General features: G+C 35.9%; 1 protein-coding gene and 2 pseudogenes across 1 annotated transcript; all 3 read left to right on the top strand.

The window, feature by feature from the left end:
* The first annotated feature begins 5,961 nt into the window (after nt 1-5,961).
* LOC148934098 (uncharacterized) lies at nt 5,962-8,317 on the top strand (annotated as a pseudogene).
* Nucleotides 8,318-9,917: 1,600 nt separating this feature from the next.
* Nucleotides 9,918-10,691, top strand: LOC148934099 (uncharacterized; annotated as a pseudogene).
* Nucleotides 10,692-10,932: 241 nt separating this feature from the next.
* Nucleotides 10,933-20,117, top strand: LOC125221839 (importin beta-like SAD2). Its single transcript, XM_048124126.2, has 22 exons — nt 10,933-11,193; nt 11,367-11,502; nt 11,959-12,046; nt 12,301-12,450; nt 13,012-13,174; nt 13,533-13,717; nt 13,801-13,974; nt 14,737-14,882; nt 14,965-15,088; nt 15,181-15,361; nt 15,679-15,838; nt 15,922-15,963; nt 16,058-16,176; nt 16,255-16,453; nt 17,039-17,170; nt 17,530-17,633; nt 17,709-17,888; nt 18,063-18,202; nt 18,280-18,419; nt 18,618-18,790; nt 19,066-19,192; nt 19,271-20,117. The coding sequence occupies exons 1-22, from the start codon at nt 11,104-11,106 to the stop codon at nt 19,435-19,437; spliced, it is 3,120 nt and encodes a 1,039-aa protein (XP_047980083.1). The 5' UTR covers nt 10,933-11,103; the 3' UTR covers nt 19,438-20,117.
* The last annotated feature ends 1,154 nt before the right edge of the window (nt 20,118-21,271 follow it).

Consider the following 21,271-nt stretch of genomic DNA (forward strand, 5'->3'; position numbering starts at 1 on the left):
GTCGTGAAATTCTTCTTTTTCTTTGTTTAGGACTGACCGTGTTACCTTAAAGTGGACAACGCCCACAACCGGTCTACTAAAACAAAGACTTAGACTTTGTTAAGTTTACTTATACATTTAAACATGCAATCAACATCCATTAAATGTAAAAACATAACAACATTATGACAAAAATAATCTGTTTTATTCTTTGGAAAATAAAATAAGAGTTTTACAATTCAATCACTCGAAACGTGATTTATAGTATACAAACTCTAACACTTTGATTCAGATTGTCTCATAGTGCTCTCTTAGATAGATCAGGGTGATTGAGGAGGTCCTTAAACCAAGCATAGTCACATTGTGAACTAAGCCAACATCTCTGTCTTCTCTTCTGACTCTACTTCGTGATTGGTTCTCTTGTTTCAGTTCCATTAGGATATTTTCCTTAGATTACTGATTTGTTTATTTAGTGTACAGGGAATACAATCCGGCAGCTCTGGTGGATGATCTGAACATAGCTATGGTTTCTGATTGCTTAGTTCTTGTACTTAGTACATTTGTAATCTTGTCTTCTTTTGTATTTGGCTTGTTCCTTCTGAGATTAGTCATCTCAGTAAGCAGTGTAACAAAAAGACGTCCCAGTAATTAGTGAACCCATGGTGGTTTGATCCCTACATTTGTGATAAGAAGGAATATGATAGATTTTATGAGTCAATACCGTGTTTTGAAAAGTATGTGGTAGAACCACGTTGCACAATGTTTATCACATCAAACTTTATTGTTGCTACGCATATTTGGACCCAATTTAACAAAAAATATTCATAATAAAACATGTAATTAGGCATAAAATGGAGTTGGAATGAAGTTGGGAGTCAAGGATGAAGTTCGAAAGCTGTTTCACTTTCACTCCACCATAGTGGAAATGCGGCGATAATCCACTCGACGAGAGTGGATACGAACATCCCAAGTCAGTTATATTCACTCAACCAAGTGGAATTGTGGCGAGAATCCACTCGACCAAAGTGAACAATCACGTCTCCAAGTCAGAAAGTTCTACTCGACTGAGTGAAAGTGTGTCAAAAATCCACTCGACCATAGTGGGCTATCACATCTCCAAATCAGAAAGTTCCACTCGACCATATGGAATTGTGTTCAAAATCCACTAGATCCGAATGGTGTTGCGCTCAACCACAAATTGATAGTTTTTTTTTAATCATTTTTTGTGGCAATTTTGGGTTCATTGGGGGACATCTTTGAACATCTGATACGAGAAAAAGAGAAGGAGGATGAGAGGAAGAAAGAATCCAATTTTGGTCATAATTCCGACGAACCCAAGTTAATGCAACCAATCCATTCCATGAGAACCAGGCATCTATGGTTTTTGTTGTGTTTTCTATTGTGTATATTGCTAAATACTCTATTGTTTCTCCTAATGTGAATGTTTTGTGGATGAAATATTAGTGTTATTCTAATTCTCATTAATATGATTGTTTTCATCTAGATTAAGTTTGTTGAATCATTCATTTAAACTTGTACCCTAAGCCATGACCATGGCCCATTTCCGTACTAGAAAAAGTGATCATGACGCTTATGTTATTAATCTTGCCGATGAGTACAATGTTAGTTTCACCTCTAATGTATCTGACTTGAGCCCGTTTGATGATACATGAGACGTGGTAAAATCCTCGAATCTTGCCGACACGCATCATGTGACGAGCCATGTAAAAGACTCACAACGCCTTCAGACGAGAACGATGACCTGACAAATGCAAGACGTCCTGGCCGCTCTCATTCGACACATCACCGGGAAGAAGAAACACGACCCGAGTAAGTCCAAGGGTTGAAAACAATACAAGAATATTATTCTTTAAGTAATGCAAGTTGATATCAACAATATCTAACGGATTAACTAATTTACATTACCACTGTTTTATTTTAGAGTGATGCTAAATGGCCACATTATGGCCAGCCATACATGGTTAATTTAGTCAATTTATAGATCTAAAAAAATTTAAATTACTTAAATATCCTTACATCATTTTCGGTTTATATTCCTTAAAAAAATTATATTACCTCCAGAATTTGACATTTTTCAAATTTAAATTTGAATTCAAGATGCATTAACTACTCCAACTTAATAGTCTAAATTGAAAATTAAAGATTACTTTTGCGTCGACATTCTCTCTCCAAACTTTCCTTCTCTCATTGTTTCCGCATCTCCATTTGCAAAGAGTAGTACTATATGGAGATTGTACATTGAACTTAACCAAATTTAAGCTAAATGAGTACAGCTTTTAATATACGAATCAATCAAAAAAATCAACGTACAATTGAAATATTAAATTGAAATATGCATTTTCCTTGATATAAAATTGATTTGTTTGCACGCCAAATGTTCGACCAAAGTCCTCAGCAGTTGTTAGGATTGAAGGCCGAGTTCAGCAAGTTTTCTACTGAAATTTATTGTTTTAAGGGTGTTATGTGATGGGCGAAGTAGGGTCACCCGAGGTCGGCCAACCACACTATGTCCCACGAAAGCTGAAAGTTCTATTACAATCGGTGTTTCAGATGTCGTCGGTCCCTCGTGTGTTACTCCCGCTGTTGGCGAAGCCTCCAACTCCTCATTTCGAATCGGCTATTGTGGATTGAAGTTGCTCCCATCATCATCTTCAAAGTTTAAACTCAAACCGACTTTGTAGCTCTGGTCCTTACAAATTGAAGTCGACTATAATCAGCAATCTCCCTCTTAGGGGGTGTTTGGTAGACATGCTAACCCATCACATGATAATTATTTACTACAAAATTTATGATAACTAATATAATGATCTTGTTTGGTAACAAAAACCAAAATCAAGATAACCCTATGAAATTTAATTTTACAAGATCTGCACACGTCCATTTCTATCCCCTCATTTCTCTCTCCCATTTCCCCCATTTCTCTCCAACCAAAAAGGTATTTGCAGCGCCTCTTCCCAACTCACACCTCCCAACACCCAATAGATATTCTCTTTGCCCCCGCGCTCCTCATTCCCACCGGCATCTAGTCGTAGAAGAGCTTCTACAGCCCCACCACCGCAAACACGTTGGCCAGCCCGCACATCACGCCTGCGGCACCACCCACCACGCCGACATAAGGACCGCCGCCTGCGAGCTGTTTAGGAGGCTGTGCTAGGCTGCGTCTCAGAGCCTTATTCTGGAATTGAAGATACTTGCTCGCCCTAATTTCTGGAACTAGAGATAATTGATCAAATTTCTTGTCAATTTCAGATGGAAAAACCATTGGAGAAAAGCCCTAATTTTTGGAATTGGAGCTAGAGATAGTTGATCAAATTTCACGTCAAACTCACTTGGAAGGGTAGGGGTATTTTAGTCATTTCGTATCATATATGACGGATGGATATGCTATCTCACCATTTTGGGTTGTAAAATAATCAACCATTTTGAACTAATTCACTTTGGGCCTCAGCGGGCCAAGATGGGCTTTGATAGCTTAACATGACCCTTATTTTATCTACCAAACAACCAAATAACCAATATAACTCATATATCTTGGCCTTATCTAGGCTACCAAACACCCCCTTAATGGATGAATAATGACAAAGATATAGTGGTGCTTGACAGTATTCATTTCATAGCATTTGCTATTTTGATGTGTTTTTTTTTATTTTTTATTTGTGTTAAATGACTAATATCAGCTAAATTAATAGTTGCAGTGACTTGTAAGTCTTATAATTTGGTGATACAATACACTTAGAAAAATGCTTGAGACATTAAATAGAAAATAAATAACTTTGATAAAAAAACATGAAAAACCAAATTTTGAAACCTAATTACATTGAAACTAAATCACACGTCACTTGTACTCGAATCTAGGATCAGCAGTGGGATATAGCTCGAACTTCCTTCTTGATCTTTGTTTGTCGTATCGAGCTTTACTTCCAAGTAAAGCTCATACAACTTGAGTAGAGGACGATTATCCAATAGCAGCTCACCAATTTGTTGGACATTTCCCGCAGACGAAAATCGACGGAACATCTCGAAAATTTCATTCTTCAATTTTGTATTTTCTTGTTTCAGAGTCTTGCCCATTTTATCCAAATTTTTGATAGGTGAGGGTTCATGACCTCATCTTATTCTTATTTGGTGTAACGACTTTAGGGCTTTTGGTTGGTGTTTTTTTCTGGAATGGGGTCAGCTTAAGATCTGCCATTGTAAGAGATGGATGGTGATGGATGTGAGTAGGGAGAGAAGAAACTTCATTTATTATAAAGCAAAGTGGAGACTCTTTGTATGCCCAACAATTAACTCTGCTGGTATACATTTCTTTTGGAATACACAAAAGTTACTTCCTGCTATACTTTTTAGTCTTTCTATGGAGATATATAATGCTACTTATTTATTTCTTCTAGGGAGACGTAGTGTTTAATTGATGATAGTGTAATCTTCAACATCTGTGCAGTATTGTACATGGTACGACAAAACCCAATTTGCATATCATATGCACAATATCTATGTCATTTTTAGTTAAGATATTTCATTCTTAACAACTTTTTAAATTAAAAGGTTAAATATAAGTGTATTAATAACTCAATTAAAGAAAATTAATCATAATTGGACATATTAAATTACATCTATTTTTTTTTATATGAGTATGTTTTAAATGTAGTTGAACATTTAGGTGAATTTTAGATTAAAATATTCAATTGTTACATCATACTACAATTGAGTGATTATAAATAGTGGAATTGTTCGATTTGATCTAAGATTCAATTGAACTGAGTAGTATCAGTAAAAATCTCAAGTGTATCAATTTAATCAAATGAACAATTCAAGTGAATCTAAGCACTATTGAATTGCTCAGTGGTTTCTAAGTTCAATTGTTCGAGTTGACCTAAGATTCAATGAAGTTGAGTAGTATCAGTAAATCAATTATATCGATTACCTTTTATATAATATGTTTAGAAGTAATTGGGCAATAAAAGTTAATTTTAGATTCAAATGAACAATTCAAGTGAAGCTAAGCACTATTGAATTGTTCAATGGTTTCTGAGTTCAATTGAATTATTTAGTTACATATGATAATCGTGCGAATCTAAAGAGTAGAATTGTTGGATTTGGTCTTAGATTCAATTAAATCAAATAGTATCAGTAAAAATCTCAAGTGTATCAATTAAATCGATTACATTTTATATACTATGTTTAGATGTAATTGTGCTATAACGGTGAATTTTAGATTCAAATGAATCTAAGCACTATTTAATTATTCAGTTGATTCTTAGTTCTATCAAATAATTTAGGTACATCTTATAGTCGAGTGAATCTAAAGAGTAGAATTGTTCGATTTGATCTTAGATTCAATTAAATTGAGTAGTGTCAGTAAAAATCTCAAGTTTATCAATTAAATCAATTACATTTTATATACTATGTTTAGATGTAATTGGGCTATAACGGTGAGTTTTAGATTCAAATGAATCTAAGCGCTATTTTATTGTTCAATCGATTCTAAGTTAAATTAAATTATTTAGATACATATAATCGAGTGAATCTGTTCGATTTGATCTTAGATTCAATTAAATTGAGTAGTATCAGTAAAAATCTCAAGTGTGTCAATTAAATCGATTACATTTTATATACTATGTTTAAATGTAATTGGGCTATAACGGTGAATTTTAGATTCAAATGAATCTCAACACTATTTAATTGTTCAATTGATTCTAAGTTCAATTAACTTATTTAGGTACATTTTATAGTCGAGCACTAATGAATTGTTCAATTGATTATAAGTTTAATTGAATACAATGTTAGTTGCACCTCTAATGTATCTGACTTGAGCCCGTTTAATGATACATGAGATGTAGTAAAATCCTCGAATCTTGCTAACACGCATCATGTGACGAGCCATGCAAAAAACTCGCAACGACTTTAGATGAGAACGATGACCTGACAACAAAGTTATTAAATATCAGCTATGGCGGGGATATGACGCTATATCATATCAGTTTGTAATGAAAACACCATTGCCATACTGATTCATGGCATTTTTCTGTATCAGCCGCCACGCCCGCCACGGTCGTGGCGCTATGGGGCCACTATATCCTGCCATGGCGGTGTTTTAGGCTAATTTGGACTTTTTTTTGTCTAATTTTGACTTTCTAATGGGCCTTTTTTACTTTTTAATTGAATTTTGCATGAGGCCCAAAATTAAACCAGCCCACCCAACCATTCTAACCCATTTTATTTAAATATAAAATCAAAATTAAAACCTTAATCCATCGGCTACTCCTAATCCACAATCTGCCGCCTATTTCATCGCTACTCCTATTCACAATCTGCCTCCTAAACCCCACTCTGCCGCCGCCTAGCCCCTCGCCGCCTCCAGCGGCAGCCCAACACCCTCCAGCAGTCAGCTCCTTCCAGCAACAACAGCAAGGTATTTTGTGATTATATTATATGTTTTACCCATTCTATAATGTAGAAAAAGTAACAATATCAACATCAGCTAGGCTAACCCATTCTCATGTTTCAAAGTCTACACCTATGTGATAAACAAGGGCATGCCTACATTCTGGATTTTGTTTATTAACTATATTTTATTGTTTTCTTTGTTTTACATATAGAGTTTGCAAAAACGTCTCATGGAGAAGAAGCTTCAGCAGCTTCCACTAGGGGAAAATTTTCGAATTGAACTGATCCGGGCTGGAAGTATTGTTCTCCAATTGATGAAAAGTTGACTAATAAAGTCAAATGCAACTTTTGCAACAAAGAGATGAACGAGGGCATCATAAGAGTAAAAGAGCATTTGATGGGAAGAAAGGAAAGGTTGTCGCATGTCCTAGTTGCCCGAAACATGTGCAAGAGGAGCTTTGGGATCACTTGCAATCCAAAAATATTTTTGGAAGCTAGATATTTCGAAGTATACAGAGTTTGTTGATCTAGGTGGTACTGGTAGTACGAGTGTCAATGATGAAAATGCAGTTGAAGATGCAACAGTAGTGAGAGGGCCGATGGATACGTTTATGAAAAGGTCTGCAAGTGCTGAAAAACTAAGTAAAGAGTAGATGAGGCAACAGAATGTGAAAGAATCTTTTGATAAAAAAGCTGTAGGGTTAGTCCATCATAATATTGCTCAGTTTTGGTATCAAGCATGCTTGTCGTTCAACGCGATTCGGTTGCCGAGCTTTGAAGTTATGGTTAGATCAATTGGAGAATTTGGCACGCATTTGTCAATTCCGAGCTATCACGACATCAGGGTTCCTCTATTGAATGAGATGGAACTTACTGAATCATTATTAGAGAAAAAGATGAAGGAATGGATGGAGGTTGGTTGCTCGATTATGTCGGATTAGTTAATTCTCCTCGTGGATCGGTATTTCTTAGATTTATTAATGCATTTGGCATTGTGAAAACAGGAGAAAAAAAATATTTGAATGCTTGATTCCGTGGTTGATGAAATTGGTGAAGAAAATATTGTCCAAGTAGTAACAGACAACGGGAGTAATTATGTTGCAGCCGGGAAGTTGTTGATGGCAAAGAGAGAGCGTCTTTATTGGACTCTATGTGCGGCACATTGAATAGACCTAATGCTCGAAGATATTGGTTAGATTGCCGTGATTAAGAATACAATTAAAAGGAGTGTTAGTTTCGTTGGCTATATTTATAGTCATGATTTTACCTTACACTTGTTAAAGACTACCACACACAAGAAGGAGTTAGTGAGGCCGACCATCACTCGATTTGCTACATCCTATCTATCATTGCAAAGGCTTCAAGAGGAAATAGACAACCTTAGGAAAATGTTTACATGTGATGAGTGGATGCACAACAAGCTTTCGAAGGAGGCGAAGGGGATTGAAGCAACAAAGACCGTTATGATGACTTCCTTTTGGAATAATGTCGTCTAAATTCTCAAAATAATGGGTCCCCTTGTACGAGTGCTTAGTGGATTGTGAGAAGAAGGCAGCGATGGGCTACATCTATGAGACAATGGAGAAGGCAAAAGAGGCGATCAAGAATTCTTTCAATGGGATTGAAAAAAAATATGAAGATGTTTTAAAGATAATTGATAAAAGATAGAGTTGTCAACTCCATAGGCCATTGCATGCAACTAGATACTTTCTGAATCCAAGCATCTTCTATGATAACAAGGAGTTGAGCTTTGATAGTGCAGTGACTAAAGGGTTATATGCATGTTTCAGTCGATTGGCGAAATTAAAATCAGAGGAAGATAGGGTGCTTAATGCGAATCAAATTATACATTTTTATTGCCATAACTTCACATGATTTATATAGTTTGATACTTGCAAAAGTATGTTTTTTGGTGTAGGAAGAGGAATGAATGGTGAAACGAAACATGGAATGAAGCTCGGATGGAGAACAATGTCATTGAAAAAAGTCATGCAAAATGCCCAATTTGACAGACTGCCCAAGCTGCGGCCAGAATGTGCTCAAAATGAGGCACCCGGCCGGGTGAATTTTATGCCTAATAATTCACCTGGCCAGGTAACATGTCCACAACACGAAAATTCCAGCAAGACCTCAAAATTTTCACCCGACTGGGTACGAAGACGCAGTAACCTCCAAATTCAATTTTCAAATAGTTTTGAGGCAGTTTTGGGGAGATTATTTGGGATCCTTGGACGAGAAAAGAGGGAGGAAAAAGAGAGAAATAGAGGAGGAAGAAGAGAAGGAAGAAATTTCGGCCAATATTCCGACGATCCGTCTCCACATCTTAATTCCACTCAACGAGAGCATGATTCCTATGGTTTTTATTGCAAATTCCACCATGTTTTTAGGTTAAACTCTCTATGTTGCTCCAAGTTGTAATCTAGGCTTTATTTGGATGTTTCAAAACCATTGAATTCATGTGTTTTGTTACCAACAATGTGCTCAATGTTTATACACTATGTTTTTGGCTAATAATGTAGTGTTGTTATTTCCTTTGCTATTGTCTCTTTAACATAGTTAAGGAATGTTTGATCATTGGTATGCTATTGAATTAGCATTGTTCAGACAATAATTTGATAATGAATTAAATAGGTGATTATAGTAGATGTTTATTTCTCCCGCGCTTCCGTATTAGTTTATAGACATTGAAAATTGGTCCATAGGTTATGTATTCAACTAATTGTGAACTACTCATCGTGTACATGTTCAGTGATGTTTTAATCCGTTGATATGTTTCATTATTAAAGGTGTAGAACAATACAAGTCTAGTGAGCAACTTGGAGTGACATGTTTTCTCGTTTTAAAAGTCTTTCTCTAGTTAATTTGTAGCTTTATTTTTGTCATCAACTTTCAAAATCAAAAATCAAATCTTTACATGTTTTTGTATGCTTTTAAGTGTAAATAATCTTTCGCCTCCTTGTGGATCGACACTTGAAATACTACTACGACACTATAATCTTGCAGTCATTGTAGTGTTATTAGAGTTAATTAGTTAAATTTGATATATTGTGTAAACCAGACAAGATACTCTAAAATACACACCAGTGCTTCAAGAGTTGAATGTGTACACAAACGCAGGAGGCGACTTCTTTGGTACCTAGGCTGCGCAACGACAAATGAAGATTGTACATCCTGGTGAGAAACTTTAAACTTAGTCCTTAAAAATATTTGAATTCTATTTTCTAATTTAGTAAGATATATGATTGTGTAGCTACATGGTGGTCTATGTTTAGGGAAGACACTAGACTTTTTCAAAAATTTGCAATTAAAATCTTAAGCTTGGCATGTAGCGCTCTGGTTGTGAGCACAATTGGAGCGTCTTTGAGCAGGTCAGTACTTACTTTACTACTTACTGTACATTTTTAAAGATTACTTATTGTACTTAGTAGTGATTTAGTTTCTAATAATATTTATAAATAACAATTATGTGATTAATTATATTTTTTTTGTAGTTTCATACAAAAAAGAGAAATATGCTCGAGCATAAGAGGATGTAAGATTTAGTTTATGTGAAATATAACCAAAAATTGCATGATAGGAACAAACTTAGTGCAACTGATGAATTTGATCCTATTTTTCTCGATGGTATTGATGAGTGCAAGGAGTGGTTAGTTGGGGAGTTGGATGATGATGATGATGATGATGATGATGATATTGATGGTAGTAATCATTTGGTTCATGATAATGATACCCTTGATTGAAACATGTTATATAAGGCTTCGGGTGTTGGAGAGCCTAGGACATATACTAGGTCAAAGAAGAGGAAAGAATCTTCTACACCTAGTTCAAGTTGTTTTAGATATTCTAAGAAAAAAGAACCTATCATACCTAGAAAAGAGAAAGGGAAAGGAAAAGGGAAAAGGCTTGAGCTTGTAGATGAAGAATCGGAAGAGGAAAAATTTGAGGATAGTGTAAGTGGAGGTCAAGAGGATGAAGCAATGGAGGCCAACGATGAAGATGAAATGGATGCCAATGATAGTGATGATGATGAACTAGAAGACTATGTTGAGCTTGATGATTGATGTCTATTGAGCTTATCCTGGCTTTATGTTTTATTGAACTAAAGACTTTAATTACTAGACTTTTATTAATTGCTTTTTATTTTATGTTTTATTACTTGTGTTTAAGAGTTTTTGATGTTATATTTTTATTTATTTTCTAATTTTTTGAATTATATATAAATATATAAATATTATTTTATTTATCGTCATATCCCGCCATACCAATACGCCATATCTCTGTGGCAGTTTTCCGGCGGACTGCCATACTGCTTTGACAACATTGGCTGACAAATGCAAGACGTCTTGGCCACTCTCGTTCGACACATCACCGAAGAAGAAGAAACACGATCCGAGTAGGTCCAAAAGGCTGAAAACAATACAAGAATATTATTCTTTAAGTAATGCAAGTTGAGATAGCAATATCCATCAGATTAACTAATTTACATTACAAGGTTTTATTTTAATCAGTTAGTTAAACAACTATCACTAAACCCTAACCATTTAAGTACTGCGCACACATTCCTTCGATGTCCATCTCTCTCCCGGTGCATCTCCTCGCTTTCATATTCTCTAAACCCTAGAAAGGAAATCAATCAGAATAATTCCCTTTCTGGGGTTTACATTTAATCCTTCCTTTTGTTTCAGTGTGCTTGTTTTGTGCTTAAAGAATCGCGGGATGGATCTTCCGAGCTTGGCTGTGATCCTGCAGGGCGCACTTAGCACCAATCCCGACCAACGGAGGGCCGCTGAAGAGAGTCTCAATCAGGTTTTTGCTACAATTTTGATCGATTATGTTTTGTATTTAGATTGTTTTGGGTTGGATGATTGTAGGAGCTATGAATTCAGTGGCAGTTTACTTTCGCAGTTTGTATGATTGATGCATGTGCTGCTTGAATTGAGTGATATATGACTTGTATATCTTTGGTGTACCTTTTGCAGATTCAGTTTGCACCCCAGCATTTGGTCAGGCTGTTGCAGATCATAGTAGAAGTCAGTTGTGATTTAGCGGTTAGACAAGTCGCTAGCATTACCTTCAAGAATTTCATTGCTAAAAACTGGGATCCTCATGAACCAGGTAAATTTAGGAATTCATGTAAAAGCTTGTGATTAAACTGAATCCATACAATTTCAAGAATTAATAGGTGGATTTAGGAATTCTCTTGTGATAAAACTTTCCTACAAACTGTATGGTGTCCAGTAGCAAGCCAAAGGCTTGCTTGTACCTGTCTGTTAGACTACATATAATGCTCGAGGATTGGAATTCTTCAGAGAGTTCTATCTGAAGTATTAAAAGATAATAGTAATGTCTTTCAGATCCGTCCCAAGCAATAGCAGCTTCTTCTTTTGAGAAGATTTGCAGCAAGCATTTATAGTTTGCTCTTATCCATCTCTCAGGAGCTGGCTGTGTTATTTCTAACGAAGAGAGCTGATACTGTCAGATAAAATCTAATTATACTGACCAAATTAAGTTTATGCCTTCATGAACTTCTGTTAGATACTAAACATAATCGTGTTACCTGTGCGGCTGTAGGTGAACAATCAAGGATATTGCCTGAGGACAAGGAAGTTGTGAGGCAGAACATACTGAACTTTATTACCCAGGTTCCACCAATTTTAAGGTATCATTACCTTTCTATCCTCAAGTACTTTCTCTTTTAAGGATAACACTATGTAGAAAATCCTTAGTAAGTGCATCTTCGCAAAGTACGCATGTATACACAGTCAGCTTGCTTATTGGGTGCTGTTTGTGTCCTTTGATGATACAATTCAATTAGTAGTGTTTTACATCAAAACAGTCATGACACATAATTTATTGGTGCCAAATAACCGTTAAGACTACTAACTATGTAATTGAACTTCCATTTTTAAACAGAGCACAGCTGGGTGAGTGTTTGAAAACAATTATACATGCAGATTACCCAGAACAATGGCCAGCTCTTCTGCATTGGGTGAAGCATAATTTGCAGGATCAGCAAGTTTATGGTTCTTTGTTTGTGCTAAGGATTCTCTCCAGGAAATACGAGTGAGTTCTCTGTCTGAAATATATCTGTTTCATTTCAATATCACGCTCTTAATTCAGAATATGTTAAATGGATTTTATGTATCGATTCTATAGAGTTTTATGTTGTCTGTCAAGTCCAGTGGGCCAAATCCTTACTCCCTCCATTTAGTTGTCATGTAGTAGCTATGATCAAGCCTCATAAACTTGTTAGAAATTCAGCTCTAATTTTTTATGAGTTACAGTGATAAAGTTAATAAAAATTAGAACGTTGCAACTTCACGCAAATGGCATATTTTCATAAATATCTGAATTGTATTCTGCATGAAACTTCTACATGCTGACAAACATGCGTATGATATTGAAGCAGGCTAGCTTGTAAATGTTACATAAGCATATGGAAACTATTTGTTTATTTCTTTCATCTGGTATAAAGTGGTAGGTACATCAAGTCTTTTTATAAACTTGGGACAATAATTTTTAAGATCAATAAGCATGGGACTTATTTCAAAAGAATTTATCTTCCGCAGAATAATTATTTTGTATAATGGTCATGCTTGTGTTGATTATGTTTGTCATTTGCAGGTTTAAATCAGATGATGACAGAATACCAGTTAATCACATTGTGGAAGAAACATTTCCTAATCTCCTTAACATATTTAACCAGCTCGTTCAGGTTGCTAACCCTTCGGTGGAAGTAGCAGAATTGATCAAGCTGATTTGCAAAATATTCTGGTCATCTATTTATGTAAGCTCAGGTCCCCTGGTTCAAGCTTATTTCTAGGCTCTTGATGCTGTATTGGAGCATTTTTGTTCCTGGTAATGGTTTGCAGCCATTATTCATATATAACCTTGTGCATGACAAATGTGTCTGGGATCTTGCTCATTTCCTCTATATTGTCATTTTTTCCAACTGATTATGTGCACAATGTATCATGACATTTTGTTTATAAAAAATGAACTTTTTAATAGTTACTGTTGATGTGATTCTCTGTGAAAGACCTACCACAACCGATCTGTATGTTTTATCAAGTTCAGTACATCTGGTTCCTGCTCCATGTTATGTGTCTCATCCATCTCAACTAATTTGTCACCCTTTATGCCAGTTGGAGATCCCAAAGCAGTTATTCGATCCAAATGTATTCAATGCCTGGATGATTCTTTTCTTGAATATATTGGAGAGGCCTGTCCCTGCAGAAGGACAACCTGAAGATCCCGAGCTACGAAAAACATGGGGATGGTGGAAAGTAAAGAAGTGGACGGTTCATATATTAAACCGCCTTTATACTCGGTAGGTTCTTATATTTCATCATTTTAGGAACATTTGATTGGACCTCGCGTTTAATTATTACTCTTTTCCTGTGCTTTTCCCAGGTTCGGGGATGTTAAACTTCAAAACCCAGAAAACAAAGCTTTTGCTCAAATGTTCCAGAAGAATTACGCAGGGAAGATTTTGGAGTGCCATCTAAATTTGTTGAATGTGATCCGCGTTGGAGGCTATTTGCCTGACAGAGTTATCAATCTTATCCTGCAATATCTTAGCAATAGGTTCGTTAATCAATCATGTATTTTTGTTGATTACTCACTGAATCTCTCTCAGCCCGTTTTCATGAGCATATATTCAACTCTTTGCAAGAGATATGGATCTTTAGTATGGCCAAGCACCTTTATATTGAGTCCGATTACTTGATTACCAATACTCTGGGTATGGGAAGTTTGAATGGGGAATATATGGACTTAACAGAAACCTTAAATATATCCAAGTGTAATTTATGAATCTGAACTCCACCCTGACTGTGGAGTTAATTTAAAATCTTAAGTCAAGCAAGGTGTAGTGTATTTAGAGGTTATATTTTTTTTTTTATCTTCTTGGTGTAGTAAGGCAAAGCATATACTGTTGTTTTGTTCCAATGGGCAGATCTTAACAACTAAAAGAAGAAATGATTCAATTGCTAAATATTCCATTTACTTTACATATACTTTGTCGGCTGATTCTGCTAAGACTAAAATATGCAGCATTTTATTATCACTTCAGTACTGATAACATCTGCAAGTTAATGTTCCTTTTGTTCCCACTTGAATTTGTTTTGTTGCAATTCCCTTTACGAAAAATTTCTATAAATCCAGATTTCATGATACTTGAACCAAGTTTGCCAATGCGTGTTTGAGGGATTTTTAATACTTTACATTTCCTTTTTTCTCCATTCATAAAAGTTAACTGCCTTTCAGTTTGTCCCTTGTATAAGTCTGATAATTCTGATGTTCCAATGATCTTTACAATCACTATCTGATGTTCCCAAAATTGTGCAGTATCTCCAAAAGTAGTATGTATAGTCAGCTGCAACCAAGACTTGATATTGTTCTTTTCGAGATCATCTTTCCCCTGATGTGCTTCAGTGACAATGATCAGAGGCTCTGGGATGAAGACCCCAATGAGTATGTGAGGAAGGGATATGGTGAGTTAACACTGTCATCTTATTATTGAGTGTTTTTTGCTTTGATATTTGAACAATTTTTAATATTTTTACATTTGTTTAGACATAATTGAGGATTTATACAGTCCTAGAACTGCTGCAATGGATTTCGTCAGTGAGTTGGTGAGGAAACGCCAAAAAGAGAATCTTCAAAAGTTCTTATTGTTTATTGTAGATGTTTTTAAGAGGTATATACATCATGGTACTTAATATTATTAATTGAGTGGTACAAATAAGTTGTATTTGATAGATGGAAATTAAATGCTTATTCCTAATATAGATATGAGGAGGCAGCACCAGAATATAAGTCCTTCAGACGAAAAGATGGTGCTCTTCTTGCTATTGGAGCTTTGTGTGATAAACTGAAGCAGACAGAACCATACAAATCTGAGCTGGAGAGAATGCTTGTACAACATGTTTTCCCCGAATTCAGCAGTCCTGTAGGGCATCTTCGAGCAAAGGTAATGTTCAGTTGCCTTTGTGGGACCTACTATTGGTTCTATCAGGTCTTGAAGTAAAATATTTTTAAAGTCCATCTCTTTCTGCTCAAACGTAGTTGTCTGAAGGTTGATGCATAAATGCAACCTAGTTCCTCTTTTTTTCGTGTATGTTTTACAATAAGTTAGGTATAGTGTGATTATATTTATGATATATCTTTCCTACAAAAAAATTAAACAGAGCTATAATGTCAATTTCTTATAAATTATGCTGATAGTACAACTCTTGATTTATGATGTTGTGTACTTATGCTGTTTCTTTGTAATTTGCTGTATTTTAGGCTGCATGGGTTGCAGGACAATATGCACATATCAATTTCTCCGACCCAAACAACTTCCGAAGAGCATTACACAGTGTTGTTGCTGGGATGCGTGACCCAGAACTTCCTGTTCGGGTTGATTCTGTCTTTGCCCTACGATCTTTTGTGGAAGCCTGCAATGGTACATTGTCTGGCTTCTATTGCTTTATGTTTATCCAGACTTGTCACTGATTCAAGCCTTTTTTTTCCTTTTTAAATTTACAGACTTGAGTGAGATCCGTCCAATTCTTCCACAACTACTTGATGGTATATCATAAATAATTGAAGTCCTATCACACTTTTTGTGAAACATGGAGCATTCTAACTGAGTTTCCTTTTCTTCTTAAATAAATCTTATCAGAGTTTTTTAAGCTTATGAATGAAGTTGAGAATGAAGATCTTGTGTTTACACTTGAGACAATAGTTGATAAGTTTGGAGAGGAGATGGCTCCATATGCCCTTGGACTATGCCAAAACTTGGTAATGCCATAATGCTAATCTTCCGGCATGAGTATATTTGCTTCATCATTTCTGATATCCTTTTTATTTGATTTCTAGGCTGCTGCATTTTGGAAATGCATGAATACTGCTGAGGCAGATGAGGAAGGTGATGATCCTGGCGCTTTGGCTGCTGTTGGTTGCTTACGTGCCGTAAGCACAATTCTTGAGTCAGTCAACAGCCTTCCTGATCTATTTATACACATTGAGCCTACTTTATTGCCTATAATGCGCAGAATGCTGACTACTGATGGACAAGGTAGCCATCACATCCTCATACTCCATATTTAGTCATTACTGTGCATTTTGATTTAGATACTTTTAAGTTTGCTGCTAAAATTTATCAAAACTTATAGGAGTATTTCTGATGGTGGAGGATGAATGGTGTGATTTTAGTTTTTATTTTCCGTACACTATATATACCATTTGCAGATAATTCATTGATTCCATTTGCAACCATCATAAAATCTAGTACCAGGAATATCATGAAACCTTTCTCGCTACTTTCCGATACAAAATTTTCCACTTTTTGTCTTGTTTGGAATCCTTTCTACCTGACAAAAAAACTTCTTAGATGTCTCTTTGTAATCTCTTCCTCCGTTATACCTTATATAATTCTTAAACCACTCATTTGTATTTCTATCCTTACTGGTGATTTTCAATTACTTATATTTTTTGGTCATATAATATGGGGATCTCAAACGCATCTTCATGAAACTTCAAACAAGATCTATGCATGAAGATGTTTGATTGGATATCCAGATTGAAGTGAGTATCAGATGGCATCTTACATGTTAATATCTAACCATTCATCTTTCTTGTTTGCTCCAATGCATTTTTTCAGAGGTATTTGAGGAAGTTTTGGAGATAGTGTCATATATGACTTTCTTCTCACCTACTATATCACTGGAGATGTGGAGCCTTTGGCCATTGATGATGGAAGCGCTGGCTGATTGGGCCATTGATTTTTTCCCAAGTATGGCACAATTTTCTGTTGATGCATTTTGTCATCACTACATTGCCACCTATTCGGTTGTGTTTTCATATTATGCTTCATTAATGCCCCCATCCTCTGAGCACGTGTTTATTTTCCTGCTTGTATGTTGTTTAAGAGGTGGCACTCTAAAAGGTTAAATTGATTACTTTCCTACTGTGCTTGTGATGCATGTATTTTGGTATTGCCCAACGAATGTACATTCTTCTTTTGATATAATTTTGATACTATTGATGTTATCCCCCCACTTATCTTGAATTATGTGGTGATTGAGATGTTGTAACTTTAGATCACTTTGTTTAGCTTCCCCTTATACCTTGTTATTTCTGTGGAATATTCAGATATCTTAGTGCCACTAGACAACTATATATCAAGAAGTACAGCACATTTTCTCACATGCAAGGAACCAGATTACCAGCAAAGCCTTTGGAACATGATATCATCTGTAAGTTAGTGCTTTATCTAATTTTTCCCTGATCTGGTTGATTATTTCTGACTAATTTTTATGTTAATCATGCAGGTTATGGGTGATAAAAATCTGGAGGATGGAGATATTGAACCAGCACCTAAGCTTATTCAAGTATTATTCCAGAACTGTAGAGGTCAGGTCGATCATTGGGTTGAGCCTTACTTGAGAATAACTGTGGAACGCCTGCGTCGTACTGAGAAGCCTTACTTGAAATGCCTATTGATGGAAGTGGTAATGGATGTCATGCTTTTCTCAAGTTCTTTCCCAGGCTATCTGGCTATATGTATACTGTATAACTTTTGGGATGTTAATATGAATTACATCTCAGTATGTACTTCCTGTGTTATTGTATTTACTGCCTCTGGCCAATTGTTTTATAATGATAAGGGTGATGGCTCTTAACAGGTTGCTGATGCTTTGTACTATAATGCATCGTTCACTCTCAGCATACTGCAAAAGCTTAATGTTGCCACAGAAGTTTTCAATCTTTGGTTCCAGATGTTGCATCAAACAAAGAAAAGTGGAGCACGAGCTAATTTTAAAAGGTACTCGTACATTTTCTTGTTTGTATCTCAACTCTGCTTAAATCTGAAAGGTTACTTATATATCTTTGTGCTTGCAGAGAACATGATAAAAAGATATGCTGTTTGGGATTGACATCTTTAATCCCACTTCCTGCTGATCAGCTACCAGGTGAAGCATTGGAGCGTGTTTTCAAGTCTTCTCTTGATCTGCTTGTTGCATATAAGGATCAAGTAGCAGGTTCGTTCTTTTATTACTTTATCTGCTGCTAATTTTTCATGTGGCTCTCCAGGCCTGTCTTCATCTACTTGATACCTATGTGGATTGGGTAACTATTAGTTCATCTTAAATGGTCATCTGAAGCTCATCCCCCAATATGTTCTGTGGATTACCATCTTATCTTTCATATTTGTGTGTTTATACTTTCGGGTGGAACAGAGGCTGCTGCTAAGGAGGAGGAGGAAGATGGTGAAGATGAAGAAGACGATGATATGAGCAATTTTCAAACTGATGATGAGGAAGATGGTGATGATAGTGACAAAGAGATGGGGGTTGATGCTGAGGGTGGTGATGAAGCTGAAAGCCTTAAACTTCAGAAGCTGGCTGCCAAGGTGGGTACTTTAAATTTTTTGATCATTTAAAAAATAATATTTGAGCCAGATTCAGCTTGGACTGCGACAAAAGTTGATTAAGATATTGAAGTCTGGATTGAATTGTATGATTTAAGTTTTGTTTTGAATATGGCATAGAAATAGGCTGTATGACATGAAGCTTTGGTTATGGTAATCATATTTGGAGACCAAATAGATTCTGAAAATTCATAGCTGTAGCTATTTGTTCAAGGCTTTCTGAAAATATACATGGTATTATCAACAATTCGATGCAGGCCAAGGCTTTCCGTTCCACTGAATTTGATGATGAAGATTCAGATGATGATTTCAGCGATGATGAAGAATTGCAATCGCCAATTGATGATGTTGACCCTTTCATTTTCTTTGTAGATACCATAAAAGGTAAGCTGCTGCTGTTTTTTTTATTTGTAGACATATTTTCTTACTTTATCCTGATTCCCGTTGTGTTTTATTCTGTAGTCCTGCAAGCATCGGATCCATTGAGGTTCCAGAATATTAGCCAAACGCTTGATTTTCGTTATCAGGCTCTAGCAAATGGTGTTGCTCAGCATGCTGAACTGAGACGGGTGGAAATTGAAAAGAAAAAATTGGAAAAAGCTACTGGTGCAGTTGCTGCTGCCTCGTGATGTTCAGCTTGAATACTGAACTCACGCTTGCCCCCTCTGAATTCTTTGGTTAGTCACATCACAATGTTAAAAATACCAAGGGTCTCCCAGTTTCCTAGTTTCTAGGGTAGCTCATTTGGGGCTCTTGGGTCTATGTTTATATGTGGTTAATCAATCAGGTTCCAGTTTTTCTAGCATTTCCCAAGGTATCTATCTCATTGGGGACTGGGATCCTGGCCTGGTAATTGATTGTATTGTGAATTGGTTCTTCTACATCAGAAGGTTCCAATTGCCTGCCTGTTGGTCTTTGCAGGTGTCCATCATTTGTATCATTCGTTAACGAAATACATTCTCTTGTCAAGGTTAAGAAAAGTTGTTACTCTTTAGAAATCACTTCTGTTTTGGTTAGGCAGGAGGGTGAAATGCATAAAAGTTTTGATGCATCACTAGAAGAGTCTGGATAGGTAGTTGATGGCTGTATTTTACATTTTTTGATTTGTCGCATCCTAATTTTTGGTCTGTGGATGTTGTCTCTATTTTGTTTCCCAGCATTGGTCTGTCTAGTTTTTAGAGGTTTTGAGCTTTCCTGAGGTGCAATACATAGTTGAATTTTCTACCGAATGTAGAACTCACTGTATTCTTTTCACCTGTGTTATCTTTTTGGGAGAGCAAAATATATTGAATTATTGTTGCTCTGTTTAGCTTATGGCAATGTGCAGCAGTTGGTCATGATTCATGAACATATATGGCTATGAGACTTTTATATCTAATTAATTAAGCATTTCAGCTTTACGATAATCGGATACCCATTGTTATTGGTGTTTGAATCTTGAAGGCTTTGGAAACTAAAACAATAATAACAAAGCAAAACATGAATAACCACTAGATCAAATTTGGAGTTAAAATCTTGTAGTCTTTAGTTTCCCTTGTCTCGATCATAGCTAGGAGATGGATGGAAGGTGGAAAACATCAAAGTAAATTATGGAATTGAATGTTAAAAGTTTCTCTTCAATGGAGTATGTGGTGGGGTATTTATACTTGTAGACTTGTACGCTTATTCTCAAATTTGGTAACAAATGAATCTCGAAAGGCAAAAATGGACTAGAACTAGTGCTCTTTGCATGCGCTGTGTAATCTTAGCGGACTGTTGACGGCCTCTCGGCATGCTCCTCAGCCGGTTGCTGACTTGATCTCTTAGTTGGCCGCAAACTCAATTCTGGGTGCGACTGGCTCAAATGTCCGCTGACCGTTGGCACTGCCTTTAAATAGTTGCCTTCTCAACAAACAAGTCAAAATACAGAAGTACATAATATATGCAACCTGAGGTTGTAATTCACATGTTATATATTTAAAACGGGTCAAATTTGTTCCTTAGAAACATGTAAATTTCGTATATATCAAAATCAACATGGAGTTGGCACAAAAGAGAAATCGAAGTCTCTTCAAGATAGTTCGATAATTTATATAATTATACTAAACAAATTATGTCGTTTTAGGGATACAATGTATGCCCTAAATGATGCGAATGATGTTTAGTTTTTAGGGATGTAACCTTTGCCTCCAAGAATGCAACTATGTACATAAATACTCCGTCAAATCCTATAATAGATGACACACTTGTGTAAAGATACAATATTTTCGGAGATGTTATTTTGTGCGTTAAGTGGAGAGAAAAAAATTGTATAGTTGTATTAATGTGAGATAGAACTTTAAAAAAAGAAGAGGAAATGTGACATCTTTTATTGGGCAAACTAAAAAACGAAATTGTGACATCTATTGTTGGATGGAGGGAGTACTAAATTTTTTATGAAAAGATTACGAAGAATGGTTAGAGCATCCGCAACGGTAGGAAAAA

This window comes from Salvia hispanica, chromosome 1, assembly GCF_029641045.1.
Source record: "Salvia hispanica isolate PSC_SH4W2 chromosome 1, Shi_PSC_v1, whole genome shotgun sequence".
NCBI lineage: Eukaryota > Viridiplantae > Streptophyta > Magnoliopsida > Lamiales > Lamiaceae > Salvia > Salvia hispanica.

Bases quoted from the DNA above. Each gene is read 5' to 3' on its own strand.
- LOC125221839 (XM_048124126.2), top strand. From the start codon at position 11,104: ATGGATCTTCCGAGCTTGGCTGTGATCCTGCAGGGCGCACTTAGCACC. The intron at 15,839-15,921 runs GTACATTGTCTG...TTAAATTTACAG, and splicing joins TTTTGTGGAAGCCTGCAATG to ACTTGAGTGAGATCCGTCCA. The intron at 16,454-17,038 runs GTAGCCATCACA...GCATTTTTTCAG, and splicing joins GCTGACTACTGATGGACAAG to AGGTATTTGAGGAAGTTTTG.